Here is a 26,960-nt window from a genome sequence, read left to right as displayed (position 1 = left end):
CGACGCGTCGACCTGCAATTATTCTATCCTTGTATCTACAGAATGTACCATTTTAATTTTGCTCGAGTCCCTTCGTCGACAATATTTTTATTTCATTCTTGGCTCTAAGAATTTTATTAGAAAATATCTCTGAACCGTACACCACGGTTTGATACAAACAAATATTTTTGGGTTTTTTAAATGTATTTAAAAATCTTGACTGGCTTTAAAGTAAATAAAAATTGTCCAAACTGGTGTACATAAAATACCAAATTAATGATACAGACTATGAATTTTTAAATTATAAATAAAATCACTGTACTTCGCATACTATACATAGGCACTATAAATGAAAAAGACTTTATACATTTTGATATACAGGGTGTTCGGTCAACCCTGGGAAAAATTTTAATGGGAGATTCTAGAGGTCAAAATAAGACTAAAATCAAGAATATTAATTTGTTGATGGAGGCTTCGTTAAAAAGTTATTAACGTTTAAAGTTCCGCCCGTACTGAATTTTTTTCTAGAAAATGGGTAGGATTTCGGGGATAGGTCTATCCACCAAAAATGATTGTAATTGACCTCTGTAACTAAATATAATTTTTCTAGAACGATTTGAAATTTTCTAATTTTGTCGAAAAATTTCACTCCTTCTCGAATTTTTTTCTCGAAATTGGGTAGGATTTCGGGGGTATATGTAATGACCAAAAATGATTGTAATTGACCCCTGTAACTAAATATAATTTTTTTAGAACGATTTGAAATTTTTTAATTTTGTCGAAAAATTTCACACCTCGAATTTTTTTCTCGAAAGTGGGTAGGAATTCAAAGGTATCACTAATGACCAAAAATGATTATAATTATCCCCCGCAACCGAAAATAATTTTTCCAGAACGATTTAAAAGTTTTATTTTTCGCCGAAAAATTTAGGCACCTACCGTCGATTTTTCTTAGAAATTCGTTTTTTATTTATAGTAATTTTGTTTGACGCCCTATAGAAAAGTTGTTTAATACTTTTTTGTAGGTATCCATGAGCTCCACTTCCATGCTAAATTTCATTCAGATACGTTCATTATTGTAGAAATTATGGACGATTGAAGATTCGGTCATTTTTATGGGGTTTTTCTCATTTTACGGGGTCAAGGAACAAGTTTTCGAATATTCTTGGAATTTCTACATATTCTCCTCTAAAATACGCGTTGATTGCCTTTTGAATTATTAAAATCATCCAATCCGTTCAGAAGTTACGACGTTTTAAAGATATGCTTGAAATTTTGGAGTGACCTCACATTCAGACCTCACATTAGATTTTCAGTAAAGATTTTTTTTCTCGAAAATGCGTAGGATTTCGGGGGTATGTGTAATGACAAAAAATGATTGTAATTGACCCCTGTGGCTAAATATAAGTTTTTAGTATGGTTTGAAATTTTTTAATTTCGTCTAAAAATTTCACTCCTTCTCTAATTTTTTTCTCGAAATTGGGTAGGATTTCGGGGGTATGTGTAATGACCAAAAATGATTGTAATTGATCCCTGTAACTAAATATAATTTTTCTAGAACGATTTGAAATTTTTAATTTTGACGAAAAATTTCACTACTTCTCGAATTTTTTTCTCGAAATTGGGTAGGATTTTGGGAGTATGTGTAATGACCAAAAATGATTGTAATTGATCCCTGTAACTAAATATAATTTTTCTAGAACGATTTGAAATTTTTAATTTTGACGAAAAATTTCACTACTTCTCGAATTTTTTTCTCGAAATTGGGTAGGATTTTGGGAGTATGTGTAATGACGAAAAATGATTGTAATTGACCCCTGTGACTAAATATAATTTTTCTAGAACGATTTAAAATTTTCTAATTTTGTCGAAAAATTTCACACCTTCTAAAATTTTTTTCTCGAAAATGAGTAGAATTTCGAGGGTACGTCTAATGACCAAAAGTGATAGTAATTGCCCCCGCAACCAAAAATAATTTTTTCAGAATGATTTGAAATTTTTTAATTTAATTTTTTAATAACTTTTTAATGAAGCTTCAGTCAAGAAATTAATATTCTTGATTTTCGTCTTATTTTGGCCTCTGGAATCTCTCATTAAAATTTTTCCCAGGTGTGGCTGAACACGCTGTATAAAGGTTTCAATTAAAAAAAAAACTTGTGAACCATCGTGGCACATTAGAAACACCGGTCCTCATATGACCACCAAAGTGCAGCTGCATTGCACGCGATCGAGTACAGTAGTTTGGGATGGGTGACCGCTCGGAAAAAAAACACTTATTATTGATTTATATACTGTTTATATTATTAATAAATACTTTCCTATCGATTGTATAATTAATCATTACTTGTCTGCCATTTAAACAAAAAAAAATTCATAATAAAACAACGTTTGGTAAAAATATAAATGGTAAAAGAATTCATAAGAAAAAAAGCCAAGTTTCTTTCCATTTATTACAGTGAAGCGCCATTACAGCGCCATGACTTGAAATAAATTAATTAATAAAAGATTCTAATTAACAATCAAGCTTACAGTGTTGATTTTCTTTCTGTTCCAGGCCCACGTGGTGTCAGCTTTCGAGCAATCGCTGTCCAACATGACGCAACGGCTGCAACAGCTCACAGCAACGGCTGAAAAGAAAGTAAGTCATATTACCAGATTACGAAAATATGAAACCCCCGATAGAAACAATATCAAATCTGATATTCTATCGAACCGATAACGTTTCGACGGCAGGTTTCGCGACGACAGAAATTACGAAATCGCGGGGTAGGTTAACCGAGATGATAGTGAGAAAATTGTTGGAATGAGTCGACGCAGCTGATTTCCGGGACGATTAAGAATGCCGCGAGTCGCGCAGCCCGCAACAATAACCACCGCGGAGATGACCACGCGTTCCTCCGCGCATTTTCCACGTTTCTAAGTTGCATATAACCTCTCCATAACCCTCCTCCTCGAATCCAAATTGAATCCGCCATGCACGTTGCCCAACGTTCCAACGAAGCTGTCGATCAGCAACCGCACGCGAGACCGCCCCGAAATCGAAAACTGGAGCGACCAACCGACCCGAAAACCATGCAACTGTTGTCCGCCTTTCCCAATCATAACATTCAGTTCGTGAACGGTACGGTGATGATCCCAGTGCCCCCGGAAGACGCGAAAGCCCTTGGTCTACGGATACCAGAGTCGAGAAACTCCTCCGTGGGCTCGAACTCGACCACCTCGAGGAATTCTGCTCGTCCGTCGGGCTCGAGGGCCGTTCGTAAATTGTCCAACGACGTTAAGAGATCGAGCAAAGAGCTGAAGCAGCCCCGAAACACGGACACGAAAGCGACGAAGAAGCCCCAGGATCCGAAAGAGGAACGGAAGACTCAGCGAACCGTCGCCTCGGAGAGGCTGAGCAACTTTCACGCGAAACTTGAAAGAGGATTGAAGAGTATCTCCTACAGGACGAAGACACGTCGCAAGGACGGTTCGGAGACCTCGAAAGCGTCCGATCGTTCGTCTAAATTGAGTCCACCGTTGGATAGAGTTGATCGTTCGTCGGGGAGTCCATCGTCCTGCCAGGACAAGTCGGACAAGATTCGAGCAGACCCGAGCTCGAAGTCCATGAGACAATTGTTCAGCATGGCTGACTCGTGGAGCAGCGACTCGATGATCAGTCACTCGGATAACTGTGCTTGCTGCTACAATCGAGAGCCCTGTCCTTTCCACGGAACCGACCGCGTCGAGGAAACGCGAACTTCCGTGGAGGATCACGGTTCGACGGACCCGGGGACGAATTGGCGCGGATAATATCGCTCCGTGGATAATTGAAAAATCTTTCGAACGTTTCTGCGACAGCACGATATTGGAAGTTGAAACGGGCAGGTGTTACAGCAGATTGGAGTCGATATTGATTGTCTGACAAGAAGAAGGAAGAAATCAATTTATTTTGTATGAGAAACATTGATACAGCGTTGATGACTTTTTTGGCAGTAACTGATTAATTTTGCTCCAGAATGTATTAGCTGAAATATATGAAAAGGAAGCAAATCTGTATTGTATTCTTATCTGTATTTCCCTACAGGAAAGTTGTTTAATACTTTTTTGTAGACACTCATAAGCTCTACTTCAGAGAAAAGTTCCATTGGAATATATTCACTATTGTAGGATTTATGGCTGTTTGAAAATTGGACCACTTTTATGGAGTTTTTCTCATTTTACGGGGTCAAAGAACAACTTTTTCATTATTGTTAGAATTTCTACATATTCTTGACTAAAATACGCGTTATTTGCATATTGAAACATTAAAATTCTCCAATCCGTTCAGAAGTTATGACGTTTTAAATATTTGCATGAAATTTCGGGGAACCATTTATTAACATTTAAAGTTCCGCCCGTACTGAATTTTTTTCTCGAAAGTGCGTAGGATTTCCGGGGTATGTCTATTGACCAAAAATGATTATAATTGACCTCTGCAACTAAAACTAATTTTTCCAGAACGATTTGAAGTATTTCAATTTCGCCAAAAAATTTGTTTACCTATTGGAATTTTTTTCTCGAAAGTGCGTCGGAATTCGGGGGTATGTCTATTGACCAAAAATGGTTGTTATTGACCCTTGCAACTAAAAATAATTTTTCCAGAACGATTTGAAATTTTTTTTTTTGCCGAAAAATTTGTGTATCTATTGGAATTTTTTTCTCGAAAGTGCGTCGGAATTCGGGGGTATGTGTATTCACCAAAAATGATTGTACTCGACCCCTGCAAACGAAAATAATTTTTCCAGAGTGATTTGAAACTTTTCAATTTCGCTGAAAAATTTTTCCATGTACTCAATTTTTTTCTCGGAAGTGTATAGGATTTCGAGGATATGTTTATTCAACAGAAATGATTGTAATTGACTTCTCAAGCTAAAAATAATTTTTTTAGAATGATTCGAAATTTTTCAATTTCGCTGAAAAATTTTTCCATGTACTCAATTTTTTTCTCGGAAGTGTATAGGATTTCGAGGATATGTCTATTCACCAAAAATTATTGTAATTGACCCCTCTAGCTAAAAATAATTTTTTTAAAATGATTTGAAATTTTTTAATTTCGTCGAAAAATTGTTGCACTTACGAATTTTTTTCTCGGAAGTGTGTAGGATTTCGAGGATATGTCTATTCACCAAAAATGATTGTAATTGACCCTCGCAACTAAAAATAATTTTTGTAGAACGATTTGAAATTTTTTTTTTCATCGAAAAATTTAGGGCTCTCCTGTTGATTTTTCTTAAAAATATGTTTTTGATTTTTAACAAATTTGTTTGACGCTCTACAGGAAGTTGTTTAATACATTTAACTCTATTTCGAAAATATATTTCAATGAAACATATTCACTATTGTAGGAGTTATGGCAGTTTGAAAATTGGACCATTTTTAAGGAGACTCGTACCAATTTCAAAAACAATTTAATTCATAGGAAACAAGTTTTTTTTTTCATTTATAGTGAATCACCCAATCCTCAGAGGGTTAAAATCGTTGACACCCAAGAGTTTCTTCGGTATTACTCAAACCACGCTTGTCCTCGCGAAGAACGACCATAAAATTCATAAAATTTTCAGGATTCCGAGCTTCAGGAGCTACGAGAAACGATCGAAAGACTCCGCAAACAAAGCGCCGAGGCTGGCCTAAACAGCGCTCCAACAGCGAACAACGGTCGCCGCCACACTCTCGGGGACTCCGATTCTGGGACGACGGGATGCACCGGGAACAGCAATTACCACCAAGGTGCCTCGATGGCGAGGCAGTTGTCCGCGGACAGCGTCACCTCGTTGAATTCACTGAGCAGCGCCTGCTCGGCCAGCAGCCACCACAAGAAGAAGGGTTGGCTTCGCAGCTCGTTCTCGAAAGCGTTCTCCAGGTCGCGGAAGAACAGACACGGCTCGGTCTCCGACGCTGAGGATTGCAAGGAGAGCACCGGCGGGGATCTGAGCGCCCCAAACAGCCCTAGACTGCCCACCGCCTCTAAACACGAGTCCTCCAGAGGCCAGGGCACCAGAAGCAACGGGCAAAAGTCTCCGGAGGTCGAGAACTCTCTGACCGGGAGCAAGAGCAGCTCTGCTCTCTACAAAAAGGAAGACGAGGATGTGGTCGAGCTGAAGAAACAACTCAGGGAAAAGGACCTCGTGTTGACGGACATCAGACTCGAGGCTCTTTCTTCAGCGCATCAGCTGGAGTCTCTCAAAGACACGGTTATCAAGATGAGGGTACGTATTTGCTTCGTCAGCAATCGAATGCTCGTTACAAAGTCAAATTCAGCAATGATTCGTAAAATGAACTCCTGACATGATTCGTAAATTGAACGTTTCTATCCCCCTTTAGAGCCCAATTGTGCGTAAAATGAACATGCCCAATTTCTGAGCGTATTCATTTTAAGAATCATTAGTCTGTAGCCTCCACAAAGATTTCTCCAAATAAAATTCTTCGTTTGCAGAACGAGATGCTCAATCTGAAACAGAATAACGAGCGTCTCCAGAGATTGGTAACATCGAAATCGTTGACATCCTCCCAATCGTCGCTGCCCAGCGATCCGGACAGACGATTCAGCATGACGGAAGTGGCGTCCACGGTTGCTGCGCTTTCGAACGGCGACACCAACTCAACGGCGGATCAATTAGAGAATCTGAACGTGCCGGAACACTCGGTGGTGCCATCCGCCAACTCGACCACGGGGGAGCCAGCAATGGAGCAAGACACGGACGGGAAACGAATCAACGTGGCTATCTACCTGGGCAGCGAGAAGAACTTCAACTATAATCTCGTGACCGGAAGCACTTCCGATGGCAGCATCGGCGAGCCGCCCCACTGTATCATCGCGAACGTCTGCATCAGCAACAAGACCACCTGGGACTCCCTAGACTCCACCGTGAGACGTTGCTTCAAAGAGTACGTCACGAGAGTGGATCCTGTAACGAACTTGGGCTTGGGTGTCGAATGTGTCGCCGCTTATCACCTTGGTGAATCTTCTAGGTACGTATTTTTAGGTACAAAGAAACTTCGGTGAGCTTCGTTGGGATATACTCTCATGAATCTGTTTTTGCCATAGGTGTACCACGGATTCCCAGCATCCAGAGTTGTTACCCTGTGGATACTTAATAGGCCACGTGAAAACTATTTATCTGGTGCTTTCCGGTTACTCGTGGCTCGCCGTGGACACTCTGATACCGCGATCCATCGTCCAGCGACTGATTTCACTCCTCACCGAGCATCGCAGGGTGATCCTTTGCGGACCGAGCGGTACCGGCAAGAGCTATCTGGCTGGAAAATTGGCTCACGCTTTGGTAGACACGGATAACGACACGAAGGACGCGGCGGCGGTGGCCACGTTCAATGTCGATCACAAATCCAGCAAAGAACTCAGGCAGTATCTCGCGCACATCGCCGAAAGATGCGACTCGAACGCAGCCGACGAGCTACCGAGGGTAATCATTCTCGAAAATTTGCAACACGCTGCGTCGTTGGGAGAATTGTTCAGTGGCCTCCTCGGTACTAGGCACTCGTCTTGCCCGGCTATTATCGGCACAATGAGTCAGGCTACTTGTAGCACAACGAATCTTCAGTTACATCATAACTTCAGGTACTTTTTACTTTAAGAACGATGACGGTTCGTGCTTGCAAATGAACATTCGTTGGCACATAAACTACGGTAATGATTCTTAAAATGAACCCCCAGATTCGTAAATTGAACGTTTCTATCCCTCCCAACTTGGGAGATCCTTCTTAGAGCTCAGTGAACCGTATTTGAAGATCACAGCTAAATTAAAAGAAGTAATGGCAATAAAATTGTTTCAACGTTATATAATTTATAAATAACAGCTCATGCCCAAAAAGTGATTAATTTGTTAAATGGACAGAACGGACGAAAAATGATACAGAGTCCAAGGCTCATCGACATCGCTGTGTATAAACATTCATTTTAAGAATCATTGCTGTAACTCGAGCCCATTTTAACCCATTTGCATCGTACGGAAGACTGACAAATATTATCGTCAAATTTATTTTTATCGAATCTAAGTACTCTGAGCAAAATTAAGGGATCAAGTTTGATGGAAAGATTGTCGGTCTTTGAACTGCTGTAACCACTTAAAGAGACGTCGTACAATTAGTTTGGATTCGTTTTAAAGCTTGAAGTCACTACCTTCAATGCATGAAGCAAACGATGAAAAAGAGCTGAAAAAAATCATCCCCTTATATTATTGATATTTATAGTATTTTACCAAGCGTATTTATTATTAACCCTGTCCTCTATATTATATCTTTAAACAATAATAATGGGATAGACATTGTAAGGTAAACTTTAATAAACACAAACTTCCAACTGTATCTAACCTGGTAATAACTAGTAGTATAATTCAGTAGTTGTAAACAGATTGTTCCATAACCGATAGAGAGTGTTTTGAGCGCTTCGCCATTGTACGATGAAGCGGGAACAACCCTGCCCAGAATTCTCCAACCTCATTTTGTCTCCGCTATCCCTAACTTTTCTTATAATATTTTACCTGAAATACAGAATGATCGATCTCAGAAAAATGCGTGTTCTATTATTCGAAAATTCCCTCACCCGTACAGCTTTGCATTTCTATTTAATATGGATAACGGGGACTCCCCGGACTACCTTTTGCACATATCAATTTCCTCTAATACTGTCTATTTTTAGGTGGGTGCTATGTGCTAACCACATGGAACCGGTTAAAGGGTTCTTAGGCCGTTATCTCAGGCGGAAACTGCTGGAACACGAACTACGGGAGTGCGGCGGGACCAGGAATGCAGAAATGGCGGCCGTCGTCGAGTGGCTGCCACGGATTTGGTTACATCTCAACAAGTTCCTAGAAACTCACAGTAGCTCCGACGTGACCATAGGTAAAACGAACGTGGATGATTGTTTGTTTAAAATTGCAACTGCAAGGTGATAAATGTTCGCGTTTTCAGGACCACGACTGTTCCTGTCCTGTCCAATGGAGGTGACGGGTTCTCAAGTATGGTTCACCGACTTGTGGAACTACTCGGTGATACCGTATCTGGTCGAGGCGGTCAGAGAAGGATTAACGCTTTACGGCAGACGCGTCAGTGGAAATGGTAACGGTGATTCCTCATGGGAAGACCCGGCCCAGTTTATCGTTTCGAGTTATCCGTGGATTTCTACTCACGCTGTTCACGGTGGCAGCGACGCTCTTCTTCGTTTACGACCCGAGGACGTCGGTTACGACGTTGTTACGTCCGGGCACACATCCGGAGTCGGTGCATCGAGTGTGAAAAGCCTTGGCAGCACGCACAGCGACACCGAAGGAGACCCACTAGTCAGTGTCACTTTCTGTTTGCAGTCCGCAAGGACAAATTAACACTTTGGCGCCACTGTCGCGTGTACGTGACTTCACCGTTACACGAGGAAAATCTAAATTGCGTTAAAGTAGTTCTTATTCGAAACACGAAAATCTTAAATGACCCCTTTATAGTTAGTAAAAATATTCTTTTATAACAGAAAGTAGTAACGTGAAAGAAGTACACACACGTGAGTGATGTATCGCAACACGATAATTAATTAACGTTTCCCGTTGTTGCAGCTGAACATGTTAATGAGACTACAGGAAGCAGCTAATTATTCGAGCCCTCACAGTAACGACAGCGACTCGGTGACCTCCCTCGACTCGTCGCACACACGGCACTCGGAAGATTTGAGTTCGTCGACGTCGTCGTCCAGGGGTGTAGAATCGGCGCTTTAATTCGACAATTCCATCCGTCGATGCAAACAAAACAGTCTTGTCAGTAACATCGATCGTGCGTCAGGCCAGTTTGTAACATCCACTTAAAGAGGTAGCAATTTATGACTATTTGAAACGTACAACCGAATTAGATGCATACGAAACAAAATTTAAGTACGGGGAACGAATCAAAAGTAAACGTTTTAATACATTTAGGATACGAGTACAGATATTTCTCCTTCTAACTTTTTACGACGAAATATATCAAAGAGGTGTTGGTAAACGATCGAAGTGTCGATGAAAACCACGATGTTCTCGATATAATACGTGATACGATACTCTTTACAAAACGCGTCCTTCCATTTGTTCTTACGGTGAGGCAATGATGTGCATTAAAAGTGAAAGAAAAAAAAACAATTAGAGATTAGAAACGTCAAGGAAAAAAATTTTCAACGCCTACAACTGGCCTATATTTATTCTAGACTTTTACGTGCGTGAAGCACTTCGGTGTGATATGTAATTAAATAAGTAAGGGACAAGTAAGCATTAATGCTACATACGTTATTCGTATATAACGACGTAAACGCGTACGTCACCACGCGATGCAATAATCCACGCTGCCGTTACGGAAGTACGAGTCTATTTTAAACAAATGCAATTTCTACGATCAAATCAAGTACGATCCAACTGTAAGTGTAGCTTAATACGAATCTACTCGAGAAAATATTTGGATGAAATATACAGTATTAACGTAGGGCGTTAAAACAAACGGCTTCGAACTGAGCCACGGTTTAGGATCGGGGAACCGCCATTCCTCTCGTCCACTACTTTCAGGTAATAGCTTATCTTACTCGATAGACAGATCTCATGGACGAACAGCTCAACAGAGTGTATTGTCTCGCCTTCAGGAATGCAGCGCAGTTCGAAGTGAGCACTGATGATGGGTGTGCGTGCGAAAATAGTCTATTTATACATACTTTGCTACGAAAGCTCTATTTAATTAAAGAATGTTAATATAATAATATATAGATATGTGTGTATACGTATGTATGTCGCGTCCCTAGACTGCGACTATTTTTCTCTAGGTCGCGTGAGAACGGAAGCAAAAGGCGGGAGGTATGAACGCACAGACGCCAGATAACAGATAACAGATAACAGATAACGAAAGGTTTATTTTTACAAACACAACAATGCCTAACGAGTAACGAACAACAATTGAACGTGCAACAAATCACGAACAACGAATAACAATAACGGATAAACGGAAAACAGTGAAACAGTGTTTCGCGACACGTGACGTACTCGGAATAATTCGATTAACAATTGCAAAACTAACGGACGCGGCTTCTGTTTGCAAACGTTCGCTTCATCGCCAGCGCGAAAAGAGGGCGCGACCGTAGCTCCTGCTTCCGGCTCCGCGGCCGCGATGGTGTCGCCACATATATTATATACGCAAATATAAATGTATACACATATATGTATATATATATATATACACACAACCTAACGATGACGGCGCTAAGTGTATGTTACGGATAAAGTTTATAATTAGCCAGTAAGATATGTGAGTAATTCTGGTCATGTAACATTGTAAATACAAAATACGATTGGGATGTACGATGACGCTAGATGCAGATTTGATTCGAAGTCCCATGGTAGCCTGCGAGATCTTTTCCGACAATGGCGCGTGTAAAGTGTAAGAAGAGATGAAAAGCAATAAAATTGAAATCGGTTTATGTGCAGTTCATCGATTCGCGACGTGTTAGTTTCAACTGCCAAAAAGAGAGAAGATAATACAGGCTACACAGACTATACATATTGTACATGTTTAACAGGCCTTTACGGCCGATTTCAGATTCCGATCGATGGCACGATGTCCTGAATACGATGTGCATGTAACGTAACAATTATACAGTCGCATTTACAGGTTTTCTACGTTTGTACCGTATTTATACGCTGTACGACACTGCACTCGATCTTTACTCAAATGACGATAATTATTGTGTCATCAAATAAATCACACTAAACTTTATGCGGTCCTTGTCATTCCATCCGCATCTTCTTCGTGAACTTTCGTCTGCCTATACTGCTCTGTACCGTGAAGTAAAGAAAATTGAAAATGTTTTTGTTTTTCACAAAAACTTATCAACACTTATAATTTTTATTTCGTTAATTCAGTTTGTGTTACGATAAATGGACACTTGAATTGAATTGATTTACGATCGTAATGAGTAGAAAACGATATCGGGACAAGTTCTACATTCACTATAACGTCAAACATTTCAGGTGGTGTAACATCAGTCGTACATACGTTAATAGGAATCACATCTGCTACAGGTAAGTAACTAAATTAATCGTTAAATCATTCAGATATAACAACGCATCGTTTATGTTTCAGGAATCGATTTTATTTGTCTGTCTTAAAAAAAAAAGTGAACAACATAGAATCAGAGCAACAATTAGGTTACAAGTTAAAAATGTTTCGTTTTTACATGAAATTTAACACGTTAAACGTGGAGCTAATTCTGTTTTAACACGTATAATGACTAGCGACAAATTACGCGTGTTTCTAAAAATGATACATCTTCTATACAGGGTGTTCGCTTCGAACGGCTTCTAGAGGCCAAAATAAGACGAAAATCAAGAATACCAATTTGTTGATGGAGGCTTCGTTAAAAAATTATTAACAATTAAATTCAAAAACTTCTAATCGTTCTGGAAAAATTGTTTTCGGTTGCGGAGGTTAATTACAATCATTTTTAGTGAATAGACATACCCCCGAAATCCTACCCACTTTCTAGAAAAAAATTCGAGAAGGTGTGAAATTTTTCGACGGAAAAAAAGAAATTTTAAATCGTTCTGGAAAAATTATTTTCTATTGCTGGGGCCAATTACAATCATTTTTGGTGAATAGACATACCCCCGAAATCCTGCGCATTTTCGAGAAAAAAAATTCAGTACGAGCGGAACTTTAAACGTTAATAACTTTTTAACGAAAAGTTAAAATTTAAAATTTAAACTTTAAAATTTTTCCCAGGGGTGGGCGAACATCCTGTATATGGAGTGAAACATGAAATAATAAACCACTCTACAAGGAATACTTCGGCTTGCAACATAATTTCAGAACAGTAACTATTTACAAAGCTGATTTATTTAAATCAAGGATACACATGATGCTTATATTTAAATATTCATTCATTCTAAAAACAATCCAACAAAATTTCAATAATTCTAGAATTGACGTGATTCTTTGGAATAATGCTAAAAAATATTGCTCGTCACTAGGCCATATAAAATACGAATATTTTCCCAATACTCTCTATATATAAAACGACTTAAATCCGCTAAATATTCTATAAAATATAGGCTACCGATGATCTAGAATAACGTTAGAAGCATACTTTTTACTTTTCAAACAATATTCTACAACAGCGTATATAGTAAGTAATCTCCTATCCATGGCACTTAAATGAGAATCTGTAATAAGATGCTCAACGCCGGCCATCATCGACTCGTGTGCGACAAGCTTTCCAAGAGCAATGCTCAAGGAACCTCCACTAAGTAACTTTAAACGATCCCAAGTAGTTTTGTGAATCCTAAAAGAAACATAGTCTCGATTAAAACGAGTAACACGATCCTACGACAACGAAGGAGACAAACTTTATGTTTGCTCAAATACATACATGCAACACTGATACAGTGGCGCCAATATATCAAAATGATCGACGTCAGGATTCCCAAGGCTCTTCCCATTGTCGATCAACAAAACAGCAGGATTATGAAAGTTATTCTGCGCTAACTCGTAATGATGACGATCGCCATTGTCCATTAAAAAGTCAAAGATCGCAGTGTCTACCAGATCCAAAAGTCTGCTCGACGATTGCGGTGAATACGCTTTGGAATCTTTCACCTAAAAGAACGAGCAAAGTTTGTGTTCGAATACTCTTCACCCGTCGAAGAGATAACCAAGTACAAACGTACTTTTTCGCAATAATTATCATCGATCTCCCATGCTGCGAGTTTGTTCTTTTTGTAAGTCCTTTGCCACGGATGACGGTGCTTCACGAGTCTTAAATATCGCGGTAACCAAGAAATTAATGCACCCTCCAGAATATCTCCAGTCGCGCAAACTGGGTCCGCGGGAGAACAGTAATGACAAACTCCATAGAGACAAGTATCGTTACCATCTTGATACATAGTCGTGTAAAGTTCAGGGGTCGCTAGTCGCCGAACTTCGTTCCCTAAATCGACTGCAGACACCATTCGACATCATGTATTTTCGAACGTCTCAATTACATATAAATTTGTAGCTTCACAAGCAAGTTTATACTTAATAAAGATCCTCTTTATAATACGTGTTTAACCCCTCCCCGTACTTTAACGAGCCTGACTCGCGATGAAAATTTTGGCCTAAACGTAAACATCCACGAGCCAGGCTCGCGGACAGCAAACGACGATCGTGATTGAGTTTTAGTTCTTATCGGTATGTCGTAAGAGTCGGTCACGATTCTTATAACCTCTGTTACAAAACAGTGTAGCATCGGTCTGATCTGTTTACCGCGTTTGGACTCGGATTTCGTCGAGCTAAATAACACGGGAAGAGGTTAAGAAGCTACAGATTTATCGTCGGAGCAAGCGTAATACGTTTCGAATCTAAATTGTTTAATTGCACGCAGAAGTGAAACATACGTTTTCTTGCAACGGTTACCGGTACTCTTCTCAAAGCCAGCAACGATGATAAATGAAAGGCTACAACCTCGGCATTGTGCCTGTCTTTTCCGTGGTAAACGGGCCCTCGAATAACCGCGTCTCTGGAATACCATTGAGGCTTGAACATCGCTTTGACCCCGTGTTCCAAAGTTAACATCAACTTCAGTTGCGTACCAAGCGCTGCGTTGTCGGCTCGCATCACTTTCGATTTACGCAAAGTGTCCAGTATTGTTCCCAACTCGGGCGCGACAGGTGGTATTAACTGGTGAGCATCCGGCCACTGGAAGCATAACATATCCCTTTCATTTCTTTCGTGCATTAGTTTTATTATTTCATATTCCGACGTAGTACCAACATTGTTATTAGCAATGTTCCATATATTTTCACGAACATTCGGCGTTATCCTTAATTCGGCCAACAGTCGTTCCAGGACTACCGAATAGCTGGTATTCTGTTTAAAATATTTCGACGGTAATATCTCGATCTCCGTTTTAATTTTCTCCGCCATATCTTTCGCGATCGATTTTTGCGGAAGTTCCATGTTTTGTTCTACCCGCGCGATTAATTGTTCCTGTTCGAGCTTTAATTGAGAAATAGGCACGCCTTTGGGAGAAGTCTTTTGCGACGAGCTCTCTACGATCAATCGGATGAAATATATATTTACGCTGAGGACGAGAATCAAAAGACCGCCCAGAACGACGAGAGCAAAGCGTCGGCCAATCATCTGCGAACAAAAATTTTAAGTTTCAATCGTGCGTACGTTAAATAGATGGCGCGCTATTATTTTCCCCGAGAGAGACATAACATCGAGAGACTGTAGCATCGAATGACGTTAACTTGCGCCATTTTCGTTCTTTATGTATTTTTCTGAGGCGCGTTTTCATCTTAAATTGCAGGACGATAAATACTTCAACGCGTATCGTTAGAATAATACCTGACGAAGTCAGAAACTCCGTGAAACGAGTCTGAATATCGTAAGCGTACAACATGGCAGCACTGTCACGACGAAAATGCATAGAAATCGTTAAAAGCGTACTCAAGCAATATCGAGGAAATATTTGTTTAGAAAGAAACATCAATCGCTATCACCTTTGAAAAATTGGCCACGCTGGGTAATGTCACCTGGTAACAAATATTTCTTTCATGTTTCGGTTAAACTGCTGCTCAGTCGCGTCCGACAGTGATCAAACAGCAGGTATCCGTCGCCATTTTTAACTTCAATCCAAAATACTCACGCGCCGTAAAGCGTTGAATCGGAACCATAAATAAACATTGATGAATGAAAGTTTTCAACAAAATTCGATTAGCATTATCTATAAACTACCAATACTATCGATTGTGAAAAATAAAAAAATATTATTTTTCTAACAGTGGGGACACTAAAAACATTGTCTGTAATTTCGTATTATACCTTTTCAAAATTGTCTTTAATTTTCATAAAAAAAGAGGTTACTATATGTATATAGAACTTCCGCGTCTATACACAATAAAGAACAGCAAAACACAGCAATTATAATCATGGATTTATTTTATAAAAACATGTAAACTACAAGGTGAATATAGTAGAATTAAATTTAGGCTATTACTTCAAATGAAGTAAGTTCTCTCTTAAAACGCGGTGGTGTTCGGATGGCTCGGCTCTAAATCGTTTTTATCTCCATAGTTACACTCGTACAAACATTTATATTGATATATACATGTAGCATACATTTTCATTCCCTTCGTTGTCTCTCTCTTTCCCGTGCAAGCTCTGTGGCATAGTCGTAAGGCGATCCTCTTCTATAATTGGCAAAAACTTAGAAAAACTGTTAGCAACGGGACAGTGAGGAAACACGTTACCTATCTCGGTGACGATCCTTGTCACGGTAACGGTCTCTACTCCGATCTCTGTGTGATCTGTCCCTACTACGACTCCTATATTCTCTCTGTCTTCGACTTCGATCGCGGCTGGACGATCGTTTGAAATGCCTGTCCCTTTCTCGATCCCTTTCACGTGCTCGTTCGCGTTCTCGTTCTCTGGTTCGATCCCGTTCGCGTTCACGGTCCCTGTATTTATCCTTACGATCCTCGTCAGATCTAGAAAAAAAAATTGTACGAAGGGAAGTACCGCTGAATAACGAATAACCTTTCAAAGATATAAACTTATGCAAGATGCATAGACACGATGGATTTATTTTTAATGCAAGATACCAAGAAATTATCTGCTATAAATACATGGACGTTTTATATTCGAGTGGTTCTTGATAATCGTAACTATACAAGAGAATTACTCATTTCTTGATATCCAATGGATAAAGTTAGAGATCAGTGTACAGTTATCGTGAGTATTTAGATGACTTTTCAAGAATACAAATGATTTTTGACCTGTAACTTTATTGGTGCAAAAAATCCAATAAACTCGATGCAGTTCAAGATAGATAAGAGCGAGTCTAAAATATGCAAAATGGTTCTAGAATCTGGAATAAGCTGTAGCCCTTTTCTAAGCGCAGACACAACAAACTGATACAGGAACAATTGTCAATTCTGCAATCGGGACTATCTTTTGATGATATAATCTTTTCCTTTCACGACAATGCTAATGTAATGTGCAATTGTACTAATTTCGTTTTTTGTACATAAAACGATTCCTTCCACCGCGTAAAAAAACGCATAATACCGTCTAAAAAAACAAGTGCAAGTGCACATTGTATTTGCGTTGTTGTAAAAAAAGAAAATTCTATTATCAAAAAATAATCTCCAATGCGGTATTAAATTTTATCCTATATCATTTTTTTGTATTTTTGTTTAAAAAAGAGTCGAATCGTTGTCCCAATTGCTAGGATCACCCTGCATACAGGATGAGGCATTTAAACCGACCCATTTGTATAACTTGTCTATTTTTAGAGATAGAAAATAGGATACCTTCTTTTTACGATGAATATAAATCAGAATTCGAAAGCTATTATGAAGAATGTAAATTTCGAATTACATCAATTTAATTAAGGTTCTTGTATCAGCTTCTATATAGGTCCCGATGACCGTCATTTTGTACAGATTCTATATAATAGTCGTTTGCAGTTTTCGGCGATCAGATATCGATAGTCGCTTCGAGATAATCGCAAACTAATATCAAACGAGGGTTATATGCATAGGAAATGGTTGTTCAGAATATCGATCTTGCCAATGTATTAAAGAACAGCATAATTATTCTATTAAAAAAATCTCCGTCCATAAAAAAATTATTGATCACAGATTATGCCCCCTTGAAACGGGAAAAAGATTAGTCAAGTGCTTTGTTTTCTATCGTCGGAAGCGATCGAGTTATTCAAGTGGTCCGCTTTAAATGCCTCACCATGTATAGAAAGATAGATTTATTGCACTAAGTTTGTAAAGCAAGCAAATAACTGTACAAGAATCAAGTAAGAACATACACGTGTACTAAAGAAAACTGAACGATGATACACTGAGATCAAGAGTTTCCTGGAGATGGTACGTCTTTAATCTTCACCCCATTTCCCTAACAAGTTCAATGAATATTATTAACTTATATAAATTAGTAACGTGATTGTACTCATACCACGTAGACGCACCTGGCTCGCCAGTGGCTTGTTTTCTCAGCCTCGCCCCATTGAGCTTCGCTATCTGGGATATGTCGTGGTTGATTTCGCGGGACAATGTTGCCATTATCTTTCCTGTTACCGCTGTTACTATATTTTCCATGATTATTTAACGTGATAGGTGGTTTTGCATTCCGAGCATTCATAGACTGCTGAGGGAACCTTTCTGCTAATCGATGTTCAAGTTCTTTTTGTATAGGCACTGGTATTCTTGGAAATAGAGTTGAAAACCACTCTAATTTAGTAAGAAATTGTTTGAGGATATCACCCATTTTCATAACTTGACCTCCTCCAGCTTTTACATCTAACTCTTCCTCGTCCTCTAAGTAATCGCTATACCAACTAAATAAGTCAGCTGGTGGTTGTGTGTATCTATTAATATCATCAATTAGGATACAATTGTTTCAATGGAGCTATCTTTTAAAAGAAATTATCATAATTCTTACCTAATATACATAAACCCTAATGCCCGAATGTATGGTGAGTCAGGATGATTGATAAGACCGTTTAATTGTTTCCGTGTTAACCTCAAGGTGAAGAGCTTGTACAGCAGGCAATAAGCCGTTGATACAATTCCACCAGCACCGACACCACGAACCTGCATGAACCGCTAAATTTACACCCCCCTATGTCAATTATTCGTAGTCATATTATATTAAAATATATTGACCGAGAACATGCTACTCTGCAATAAATACATATGGTGTTAAGTGAAACTGTCTGCTCAGTGCCTGATTCAGACTGGTGCATGGCCAATATGTTTCTATTGATGCCTGATTGCACATTACTAGTGAATGTCTACGTTTGAAAGTGTTGCTCTGTTCAATTTATTTTAAATAATTACACTTTCTCTATTTCTATCTGCAGTTTCTGTCTTGCAGACTGCCTGTGTCCTTTTAAAGTGCTACAAACTTAAGAGTCTTTCTGTGCGTACAATAATGGCTCTGTGATTGTCTCACTTTTAAATCAACACATAAATTAACAGATAAAAAGTAACAATGTATTAGAAAACATACTCACGCCTCCACACATGCCCGTTTGACCCGCTGTTTTCCTGCTTCCCTTTTCCCATGGTTCCAGATGAGATACTTTATAATAAATTTCATCAATAACCTCATGGTATGTTTTCAATTCGTATAAGTTCACTTTAAAATAATGCGACGACTGTATATTTGTCAAAATCAGTGGATTTAAATTCATAGTCCTTTCGTTTCCCCATAGAGGTAGTATATTTGATTTTTTACCCTCCTTTTGAGTTGGACGACGTTCCTCGTCGCAACCGCTGGAATTGTTCCATGGTGAACCTGTGCAAGAATATTTAATTTAAATAAATATTCAAACACCATATATAACACCAATCCCATATGATTGGCTTGTAGAGGTTAAGTGTATTAAAAAAAAATCGTACTGCCAGTAAAGTATTTTCCCTCTTCGGCATTAAGCGTCACGAAGACAAAGAATAAAATATTCATAACAAATGAAATATACGTTTACCTACCGTCAGCTCCTTCTGCTTCTTGTACTTGCATATTTATGTGTTAAACTCGCGAATCTCGCGACGGAGTTTAACAAACCAGACGCCACATACAAAAAGTTATATATTTCACTATAAACTCGTAATTTCAACGAATATAATACAAAATAATCATATTCCCGTATTCAAAATAATTAAATACAAGATTTAAGAACTCGTGTAACGCTTTTTTTTTTTTATATAAGTGTATAGAAAAATGACGTCAACGGGAAGCGAAAAAAAGACACAATACGGTTAATACGCATGCCTACGAAATGTATACATCCGGTTTCATTCACATCTCTGCTACTTTTATTTTTACCTACATTGTACTATGTAAATAAACCATGTATCACAGCTTTTCGTAACATGTATCAACCAATATCCAACAAATTTTAAAGAAACGTTACACACCAAATCCACAAAAATTGTAAGAACAGAAAAATGAAACACGCATATATTACAAACTGTACAGTTACTATAGCACTTCGATCTAAACACAGAATCACACAAACGAATACTAGATCGAATTTTCAGACACGCTGTTCACAAAAGTACAGTTATTTGGAATAACCGTTTATCGGTGATATGGATCTAATATACTGCATCGACTTATGCACTTGGATATTCGCATTTTTCACGTTTCAAGGCTAAATATAAATGTCAGCACGAACGTCGCGTCGCATCGTGTTTTACTACTTCCGAAGTGTAATATGGTGCAAAAACAAAAGCATCATGCATTCTCCCTAGAAATGTTCAAGGGGCCTGTTATTACTAGATAGCGGGAAACGTAAATTCAACTTATTTTATATATTCAACTTATATTGACGTCCAGTTTCTTTGAATGTTCGAGTCACCGAATTGAATTTACCGCTCCTGAGATTTGATTTTGATTGCTTCCGAAATAATTATATTCTTCCAATTAGTCTTAATTCCAAACACTAAGAGTGCTAAATTCGAATTCCAGTGTGAACCGATAACGTTCGAAGTAACATGGAAATGATAGGTTGAGAACCCCCATTTCCTGTGATGGAAAAAAGCATTGCATACAACATCTATTCTATACCTTACCTATGGCGCTAGCGAGTTCCCGATTCGCGTATCACGAAATAGCATTAGCTGCATCGTCTATTCTATACCTTGTCCGTGGTAATATTAGTGTTATTTAAACGGAAATTAAGTACAGAAAATTTCGGTTATATGGTAGTTAAATTAAGTCTGCCGGTAATTAAATAGTTGAGACAGTTTTTATTCCAAGAATCGACATTTTCTATACAAGCTGTGGCTGAGTCTTATACAAATTGTTCAGTGGCGAGAGTGAACAGGATACATTGCAAGTGAGCGAGATAAATAGAACAACAGTCTGGAAACCACGGTTTACCTGCGGCCGACAAAGAGTGGTACGAATCTTCAAAAACGTAGTGTAAAATTGTCGCACTAACGCTTAATTGTTTTTCCATTATAAAAACAGTGATTTGCGGAGTATTTTGGACGGGAAAATTTGGTGTTTGAATGATAAATTTTAATTACGACACAATTAATCTCTCTAGACCGGGGAAAAATTACTAGAAGTATTTTAATATTTATTTTTTATTTCGTTCGTGTTATAAGAAGTTAATTACAACATAGAATTGTTAATAACTAGCAGAGACAGCATTAACATTTATGAGAGAGATTTTAAATTTATTTATTAATTTTTGTGTGGTGGTATGCGTCTTACCCAGGGGCGGATCTACCATGAAACTGATGAAGTTCCATCTTTGGGCCCCCTCATAGAAGGGGCCCACGAAAGCTTCTTATTTGTTGATTTTTTTATTTAATTATTATTCAGAAGCATAGAAGACAAATTTTATTTGTTCCTGAGAAACGCGGTTGTTCGTATAAAATGCTAATATTACTTAAAACCAAATTTTTGGTCATTGGTTCTACTTATTACTTTCACCTTAACATTTTTGTTAAATATAGTATACATATACACCTTAGATACACCCCACAAAAATTCGAAAATCAGCTCGTTGTCACTATATGTCCAGTGATTGGATCCTCTACTATACTTACAAAGGATTGTAAGATTGTGGTGATTCACTCTAATACGTACGGTTATCATTTCTGTTAGCAGGTGACCGCGTATGGACAAAGGATCGTCTGAGCCGACTAAACAGAGCAATTAGTGGGGATGCATCCATCATCAGATATCCGGGTAGCGCTGAAATTCTACTGGCCGAACCATTCTCGGCTGGTTGGAAGAACGAGTCCGGATCGCGGACCATCTATAAACCTTGAAACTCGCTTCTTCGATTATATTTGATGTTCACCTGCAAAGGTTCGGTGTGTATACTAGACTGTAGGATGTATTTAACCCTTTGACTGACTAGATATACGCTCTGGCGTTAATGGCTAGGAAAATTATTGAAAAAACTATGTGATGCAGGTATACGAAACTTGGCAACAGTTCTCAGCGCTACGAGCAACTTTCGAGGCCGCGTGTCGTGAAAGCGTGCTCCTCGTTACACGATGTTGGCTGGACAGACCAAGTCGCGGGTTTACCTCTCGTTGAAGCAACGGCTCGACATCTTAAGGCAATTGGAAGATGGTGTTTCGATGACTCAGTTGGCCAAGGAGTACGAGATCAGCGACGCAACGATACGTCGCATCAGGAGCCAGGCAGACCAGATACGAAAACAATCGCAGACCCCAGGAATTAAAGATAGAAAGAAATTTTCGAAACCGAAATTAGAGAAGTTAGACGCTAGTCTACACGCGTGGTACCAAGATCAACGTGTACTCGATGATTGCATCACCGATGCTATACTTAAAGAGAAGGCGATAGAACTCAACAAGGAGTTAGGCGGTCCGTCGACGTTCACGGCCAGCAAAGGTTGGATATGGCGGTTTAAACATCGCCATGGCATCAGCTTCCGCGAACTTAACAGCGAGAACGTAAACGTTGACACGAGGGAGACGGAGAAGTTTATCCAATGCTTTTTACAATGCCTGGAAGAGAAAGGTGTAGAGATGCAAAATGTTTACAGCATGGATGAAACGGGTCTGATGTGGAAGGCTTTTCCTCGAAAAACGCTGATCGACGCTACAGCAAGGAGAGTCTACGGGAAAAGGATTAAACAAAACCGTGTCACCGTGGGACTGTGTGCAAACGCCATTGGAACGCACAAGCTACCGCCTCTTTTCATCCACAGGTGCGAGACGCCTAAAGCGTTGAAGCATTGCAAGGACCGTTTGTCAGTCGTTTTCAAAGCCCAAAAAAATGCTTGCTTGGATCAGACTGTGTTCACCGACTGGCTGGAGAAGCATTTCAAACCGGCCGTCAGAAAATACCATCTCGAGGCTGGTATTTACGGAAAGGTGCTGTTGCTGGTGGACAAGTGCAGGGCTCATATGTTGTCGCCGCAACTGCAATTGCAGAACGACAACGTCGAAGTTGTATACCTTCCCACCGACACGTCGTTGTATCTGCATCCAATGCAGCAGGGAATAATGAAAAGCGTGAAGGTATCGTTTCGTCGACGTATACTGAATCGGATTTTGGATTTTCCAGGCGGTGTGGCGGAATTCTATACCGATTACGACGTGAAAGACTGCATAGACTTGGTTAGCGAGGCCTGGACGGACGTCACGCAGGTCGACATCTACAATTCGTGGAAAAAGTTGGTGGGGTACGATGCAACGTTGTTGAAAGGGGCGAGGGAAGGACAGAACAACGAGCACCCTTATAACCCGACGGATATCAGCTCGATCAAAGATACGTTAAAAGCGATTATAAACGAGACTGTTTCCGACAAGCAAGTTGAAAAGTGGCTATCGATCTGCGAGAATGTCGAGCGTGATCCGGACGAGTTCGAATTGGAAGAGGAAGACTTTCCGATCGAGAAGCCGGATCTGCATCGAGACGAGGATGAAATCGACCGGACGATTGCAAAGTTAATACTGTGGTCCGAAGGGCAATCTGATTTTGTTAAGTTGCACGCGCGTTTAGTAAAAGATTATTACGACCTGGTGCAACGATGAAACGGGGACAACATTCTTCGCGTTTTACCGCTTGTACATAATTTGTGTATTGTAAACTTTCTATTTCAGAGTGCCCCAGAAATAAAAATTTAAAGGAGTTAATTTGGGTGATTTAGGAAGTCTGGAAACTGGTATTTTTCCAACAACATCGGGAGAGGTTTGTTAAAAATATTGAGAGACTTCTGTTAACTGTCGAGGAAAGAAATGAGGCCCAATTAAAAATTCGTCGTGCGTGCCCAACCAAACGTTGCATTTTAATTGGTGCTGATACGATCTTCGTCGAATAACGTGTGAATTTTCGTTTGCCCATACATGAATATTATGTAAATTAAATATTAAAATAAGTATATGCAAATTTTATATAACGTTTCTATTTCCTTTCGCGTAGATAATATTTTGGCCGAAACAGAAATAGATTAAATTGGCGCGTTCGGGCGGAAGTAGACATAGACTGAGCTAAAGTAGTAGCAGAGGGAGCTACCGTTAACGAGGCATATGAACTCGCGTTATCACAATCATAAACAGGGTTCGCGCTCTCTAACTTATAGTCATCCAAGCATTACCGACCACAAGGTGTGATTTGTTATTATAATCATTGCAAAATACTGTTATATACAATTTTACTATCTTCCTGTCGCATTTCCTAACATTTTTATTGTAGCAATTATTAAATTATGGATAATAATTATTTAAGTTTCCTTTCTAAACAAATTTTACATTACAGTTTTTAAACATATTTTCGCTCGTATTACTTTGCAAGCATTATACATTTTCTCTTATCGATTCTTTTAACGCAGAGCTATAATTATTATACATGTACTTATTCAGGCACAGCCATTCGTTGTTTCGGTTCTGTCACAAGTCACGTGGTTTTATTTACAGGAGTACTCGACTCGATGGTCGAAGTACAGAAAATGGAATATATTCCTATATATTGAAGATACTATCTTCGACTCGGAGGATGGATAGAACATCTTGAATTGTACCATACACGACAAGTTAGTATTTTATATTACTTCTTTCTGTTACCAATTCACATCTTTACTTGTATCACTTACACCTAACTTGCTTCTCACTCTCTTGTTATATTCCTTATTTATACCATGGACGAGGCGTAGAATAGACGTTCCATCGTACGAGAGTTGTCGCATAAGCTGCAGTACCGACCATGGTAACATCGGTCACGTAATTATACAGGGTATTCAGCCACCCCTGGGAAAAATTTTAATGGGAGATTGTAGAGGCCAAAATAAGACGAAAATCAAGAATATCAATTTTTCGTTTGAGGCTTCGTTGAAAAGTTATTAACAATTAAATTAAAAAATTTCAAATCGTTCTGGAAAAATTATTTTCGGTTGTGGGGGTGGATTACAATCATTTTTGGTGAACAGATATACCCCCGAAATCTTGCGCATTTTTGAGAAAAAAATTCGAGAAGGTGTGAAATTTTTCGACGGAAAAAAAGAAATTTTAAATCGTTCTGGAAAAATTATTTTCTATTGCTGGGGCCAATTACAATCATTTTTGGTGAATAGACATACCCCCGAAATCCTGCGCATTTTCGAGAAAAAAATTCGACAAGATGTGAAATATTTCAACAAAATTAAAAAATTTCAAATTGTTCTAGAAAAATTATAGTTAGTTATAGAGGTCATTTACAATCATATTTGGTCATTACACATACCCCCGAAATCCTACCCACTTTCTAGAAAAAAATTCAATACGGGCGGAACTTTAAACGTTAATAACTTTTTAACGAAGCCTCCATCAACAAATTGGTATTCTTGATTTTCGTCTTATTTTGGCCTCTAGAATCTCCCATTAAAATTTTTCCCAGGATTGGCCAAACACCCTGTATATTCTAGTGATTTTCAAATCAGTGGGTTGTGCGACTTCTGCGTTTAAGAACGGTGATTTTTAGAACTATAGTAATGCACGGTTAACTTTCCAAGATTCATCCCCTCCAATCCCTTCCACTCAGCTTCTCGAATTCAACGAAATCTGACCCAACAGGGAAGAGAAAGGCAGTGAGACACTTTAAAAATCTCATTTAGAGTCGCGTTTGGTCCCATTTTAATTAGAATAATCTAAAGAATGCATTGGTACCACTTTTAGAAAAATAACATGAAAACTACAGAAAGTAAAATTTTGTATATCGAATGATACTGAAGTGCTAAGTCTCAACGTATTATAATTATTTCGCTTCCGGCCCGTTATAACCATTATCTTCCTTTATCAAGTAATATCGAGTTCAGTTCTGTAAAAAAATACTCTGCAGGCGTAACTTTTACTTTTGCGTTCCAAATCTTAGGATTAAATAGATTTATTTCATGTAGTCCATTGTGGAGTTTTCTTTAAATAAGTGTCTTTAAATGTTTGGTCGGTAAACGGAATGCCTGCACCCAGACTATACTTTTGTATTGGATTGTATTTGGTTTATCTGTTTAATCATGGACACACTTTATTTGCAACCAATTTAGAACAAGAGTGTAAGATGGATTTACACTACTGTGATTCTCAGTCCACCACATGGAGTTTGGTTAATTGCGAGTGTGCCCATAGATCTGTATATGCTTGTGTGAATTTGTGGCTATTGCATACTGTGATCGAATTCTCTGGAATAGTCGAATGAGATCGGTTGTAGTTCCATAGTTTCACACACAGCAATGCCTCGTGCTACATCGACGCGCATGCGAGCCTTATTCCCCCCTCTCGTTCGTTCTTCCACTCTTGCCTCCACCTCCTCGCTTCATCCATCCTTCACACCCATTCAAATCCCCCTGTCTACTCCAATACAGTATGTAGTGTCTCGCTTCAAGGCAAAAAATCGGATCCAACAACTGCGTTGAGTGTTAAAAACGTATTCTCAATCGATGGCAGACCCCAATCATTGGCGAACCGTTCGATGAGGAAATAATAATTATTCGAATAGTCCTATTTGGATTTATTTTCATTGAAAAATTTGCAATATACATTTATTTTTTTTAAAGGCGGGTTTAAATTATATTAAAAAGATGAGAATTTAATTCTATTGCAGTAGGTCTGCCCAAAACCTTTTCGTTATTGTGGGAGACTACGGAAAGGTGAAGTTTGAGAAACACTGCATTGGGGGTTGAAATTCAATGAGGCGCATGTCAAAGAACGATCTGGGCAGCCGTTCGAGTCGAGTCGATATCTCTCGTGCCGAAGAAAAAAGATAATAGTGGGGATGATTCTGCGCCTTGATGCCGGGGAGGAACTCCAGTCTTGAAGCGAAGGACTAGTGTATTTGCGTTGCATTTTCTCTTTAACCATCGCTACCACTTTCTACCATGGCCGAGTAAATTTGATTTTGAATAACCAATACAAGACAACTATTCGCTAGCAAATAATAAATTATTTTCTTTTGCATCCAAAATTATTCGAATTAAATATAAT

General features: G+C 39.0%; 5 protein-coding genes across 8 annotated transcripts in view; 3 read left to right on the top strand and 2 right to left on the bottom strand.

Moving 5' to 3' along the window:
• LOC122400878 (neuron navigator 3) overlaps nucleotides 1–11,398 on the top strand; it is a 345,501-nt gene extending 334,103 nt beyond the window's left edge. The window contains exons 18-24 of the mRNA XM_043402613.1: nucleotides 2,534–2,617; nucleotides 5,562–6,206; nucleotides 6,434–6,969; nucleotides 7,046–7,576; nucleotides 8,657–8,859; nucleotides 8,929–9,296; nucleotides 9,561–11,398. Of these exons, the coding sequence (XP_043258548.1) occupies nucleotides 2,534–2,617; nucleotides 5,562–6,206; nucleotides 6,434–6,969; nucleotides 7,046–7,576; nucleotides 8,657–8,859; nucleotides 8,929–9,296; nucleotides 9,561–9,719 (2,526 nt within the window). The 3' untranslated portion in view covers nucleotides 9,720–11,398. The remainder of the gene's footprint in view (nucleotides 1–2,533; nucleotides 2,618–5,561; nucleotides 6,207–6,433; nucleotides 6,970–7,045; nucleotides 7,577–8,656; nucleotides 8,860–8,928; nucleotides 9,297–9,560) is intronic.
• Nucleotides 2,654–3,838, top strand: LOC122400828. The gene is made up of 2 exons (XM_043402503.1): nucleotides 2,654–3,032; nucleotides 3,123–3,838. Exons 1-2 carry the CDS (start codon nucleotides 2,953–2,955, stop codon nucleotides 3,769–3,771), a joined length of 729 nt encoding a protein of 242 aa, XP_043258438.1. The 5' UTR covers nucleotides 2,654–2,952; the 3' UTR covers nucleotides 3,772–3,838.
• A 1,578-nt stretch (nucleotides 11,399–12,976) lies between the features above and the next one.
• LOC122400826 (glycosaminoglycan xylosylkinase) lies at nucleotides 12,977–15,618 on the bottom strand. The gene is made up of 6 exons (XM_043402500.1): nucleotides 15,498–15,618; nucleotides 14,764–15,132; nucleotides 14,388–14,688; nucleotides 13,680–13,948; nucleotides 13,382–13,608; nucleotides 12,977–13,294 (listed from the first exon to the last, which is right to left on the bottom strand). Exons 2-6 carry the CDS (start codon nucleotides 15,130–15,132, stop codon nucleotides 13,066–13,068), a joined length of 1,395 nt encoding a protein of 464 aa, XP_043258435.1. The 5' UTR covers nucleotides 15,498–15,618; the 3' UTR covers nucleotides 12,977–13,065.
• Nucleotides 14,593–24,105, top strand: LOC122400824 (jerky protein homolog-like). 3 transcript variants are annotated; one of them, XM_043402498.1, is made up of 3 exons: nucleotides 14,593–14,673; nucleotides 21,634–21,845; nucleotides 21,949–24,105. In XM_043402498.1, exon 3 carries the CDS (start codon nucleotides 22,032–22,034, stop codon nucleotides 23,541–23,543), a length of 1,512 nt encoding a protein of 503 aa, XP_043258433.1. In that variant the 5' UTR covers nucleotides 14,593–14,673; nucleotides 21,634–21,845; nucleotides 21,949–22,031; the 3' UTR covers nucleotides 23,544–24,105. The 3 variants fall into 3 exon arrangements, with proteins under 3 accessions (XP_043258433.1, XP_043258434.1, XP_043258432.1); XM_043402499.1 differs by lacking the exon at nucleotides 14,593–14,673 and adding an exon at nucleotides 20,676–20,917 and having other exon boundaries at nucleotides 21,634–21,840; XM_043402497.1 differs by lacking the exon at nucleotides 14,593–14,673 and adding an exon at nucleotides 20,676–20,917.
• LOC122400827 (pre-mRNA-splicing factor 38B) lies at nucleotides 15,992–20,168 on the bottom strand. Of its 2 annotated transcripts, none has more exons than XM_043402501.1 (6): nucleotides 19,503–20,168; nucleotides 19,025–19,308; nucleotides 18,451–18,614; nucleotides 17,978–18,376; nucleotides 16,248–16,484; nucleotides 15,992–16,187 (listed from the first exon to the last, which is right to left on the bottom strand). In XM_043402501.1, exons 1-6 carry the CDS (start codon nucleotides 19,531–19,533, stop codon nucleotides 16,121–16,123), a joined length of 1,182 nt encoding a protein of 393 aa, XP_043258436.1. In that variant the 5' UTR covers nucleotides 19,534–20,168; the 3' UTR covers nucleotides 15,992–16,120. The 2 variants fall into 2 exon arrangements, with proteins under 2 accessions (XP_043258436.1, XP_043258437.1); XM_043402502.1 differs by having other exon boundaries at nucleotides 18,451–18,602; nucleotides 19,503–20,165.
• Nucleotides 24,106–26,960: the final 2,855 nt, after the last annotated feature.

Source organism: Colletes gigas, unplaced genomic scaffold, assembly GCF_013123115.1.
Source record: "Colletes gigas isolate AHSC1104 unplaced genomic scaffold, ASM1312311v1 Colletes_gigas_Sc00020, whole genome shotgun sequence".
Taxonomy (NCBI): domain Eukaryota; kingdom Metazoa; phylum Arthropoda; class Insecta; order Hymenoptera; family Colletidae; genus Colletes; species Colletes gigas.
This window is presented reverse-complemented; position numbering and strand designations above follow the sequence as displayed.

Coding starts and splice junctions, on each gene's coding strand:
- LOC122400826 (XM_043402500.1), bottom strand. CDS start 15,132: ATGATTGGCCGACGCTTTGCTCTCGTCGTTCTGGGCGGTCTTTTGATT. Junction 14,689..14,763: donor GGAACATTGCTAATAACAAT/GTTGGTACTACG, acceptor TTATGCTTCCAG/TGGCCGGATGCTCACCAGTT. Junction 13,295..13,381: donor CCACTGTATCAGTGTTGCAT/GTATGTATTTGA, acceptor TGTTTCTTTTAG/GATTCACAAAACTACTTGGG.
- LOC122400824 (XM_043402498.1), top strand. CDS start 22,032: ATGTTGGCTGGACAGACCAAGTCGCGGGTTTACCTCTCGTTGAAGCAA.
- LOC122400828 (XM_043402503.1), top strand. CDS start 2,953: ATGCACGTTGCCCAACGTTCCAACGAAGCTGTCGATCAGCAACCGCAC. Junction 3,033..3,122: donor CGAAATCGAAAACTGGAGCG/ACCAACCGACCC, acceptor GATCCCAGTGCC/CCCGGAAGACGCGAAAGCCC.
- LOC122400827 (XM_043402501.1), bottom strand. CDS start 19,533: ATGCAAGTACAAGAAGCAGAAGGAGCTGACG. Junction 18,377..18,450: donor TTAGGGTTTATGTATATTAG/GTAAGAATTATG, acceptor TGATATTAATAG/ATACACACAACCACCAGCTG. Junction 16,188..16,247: donor AAGGATCGTCACCGAGATAG/GTAACGTGTTTC, acceptor TGCCAATTATAG/AAGAGGATCGCCTTACGACT.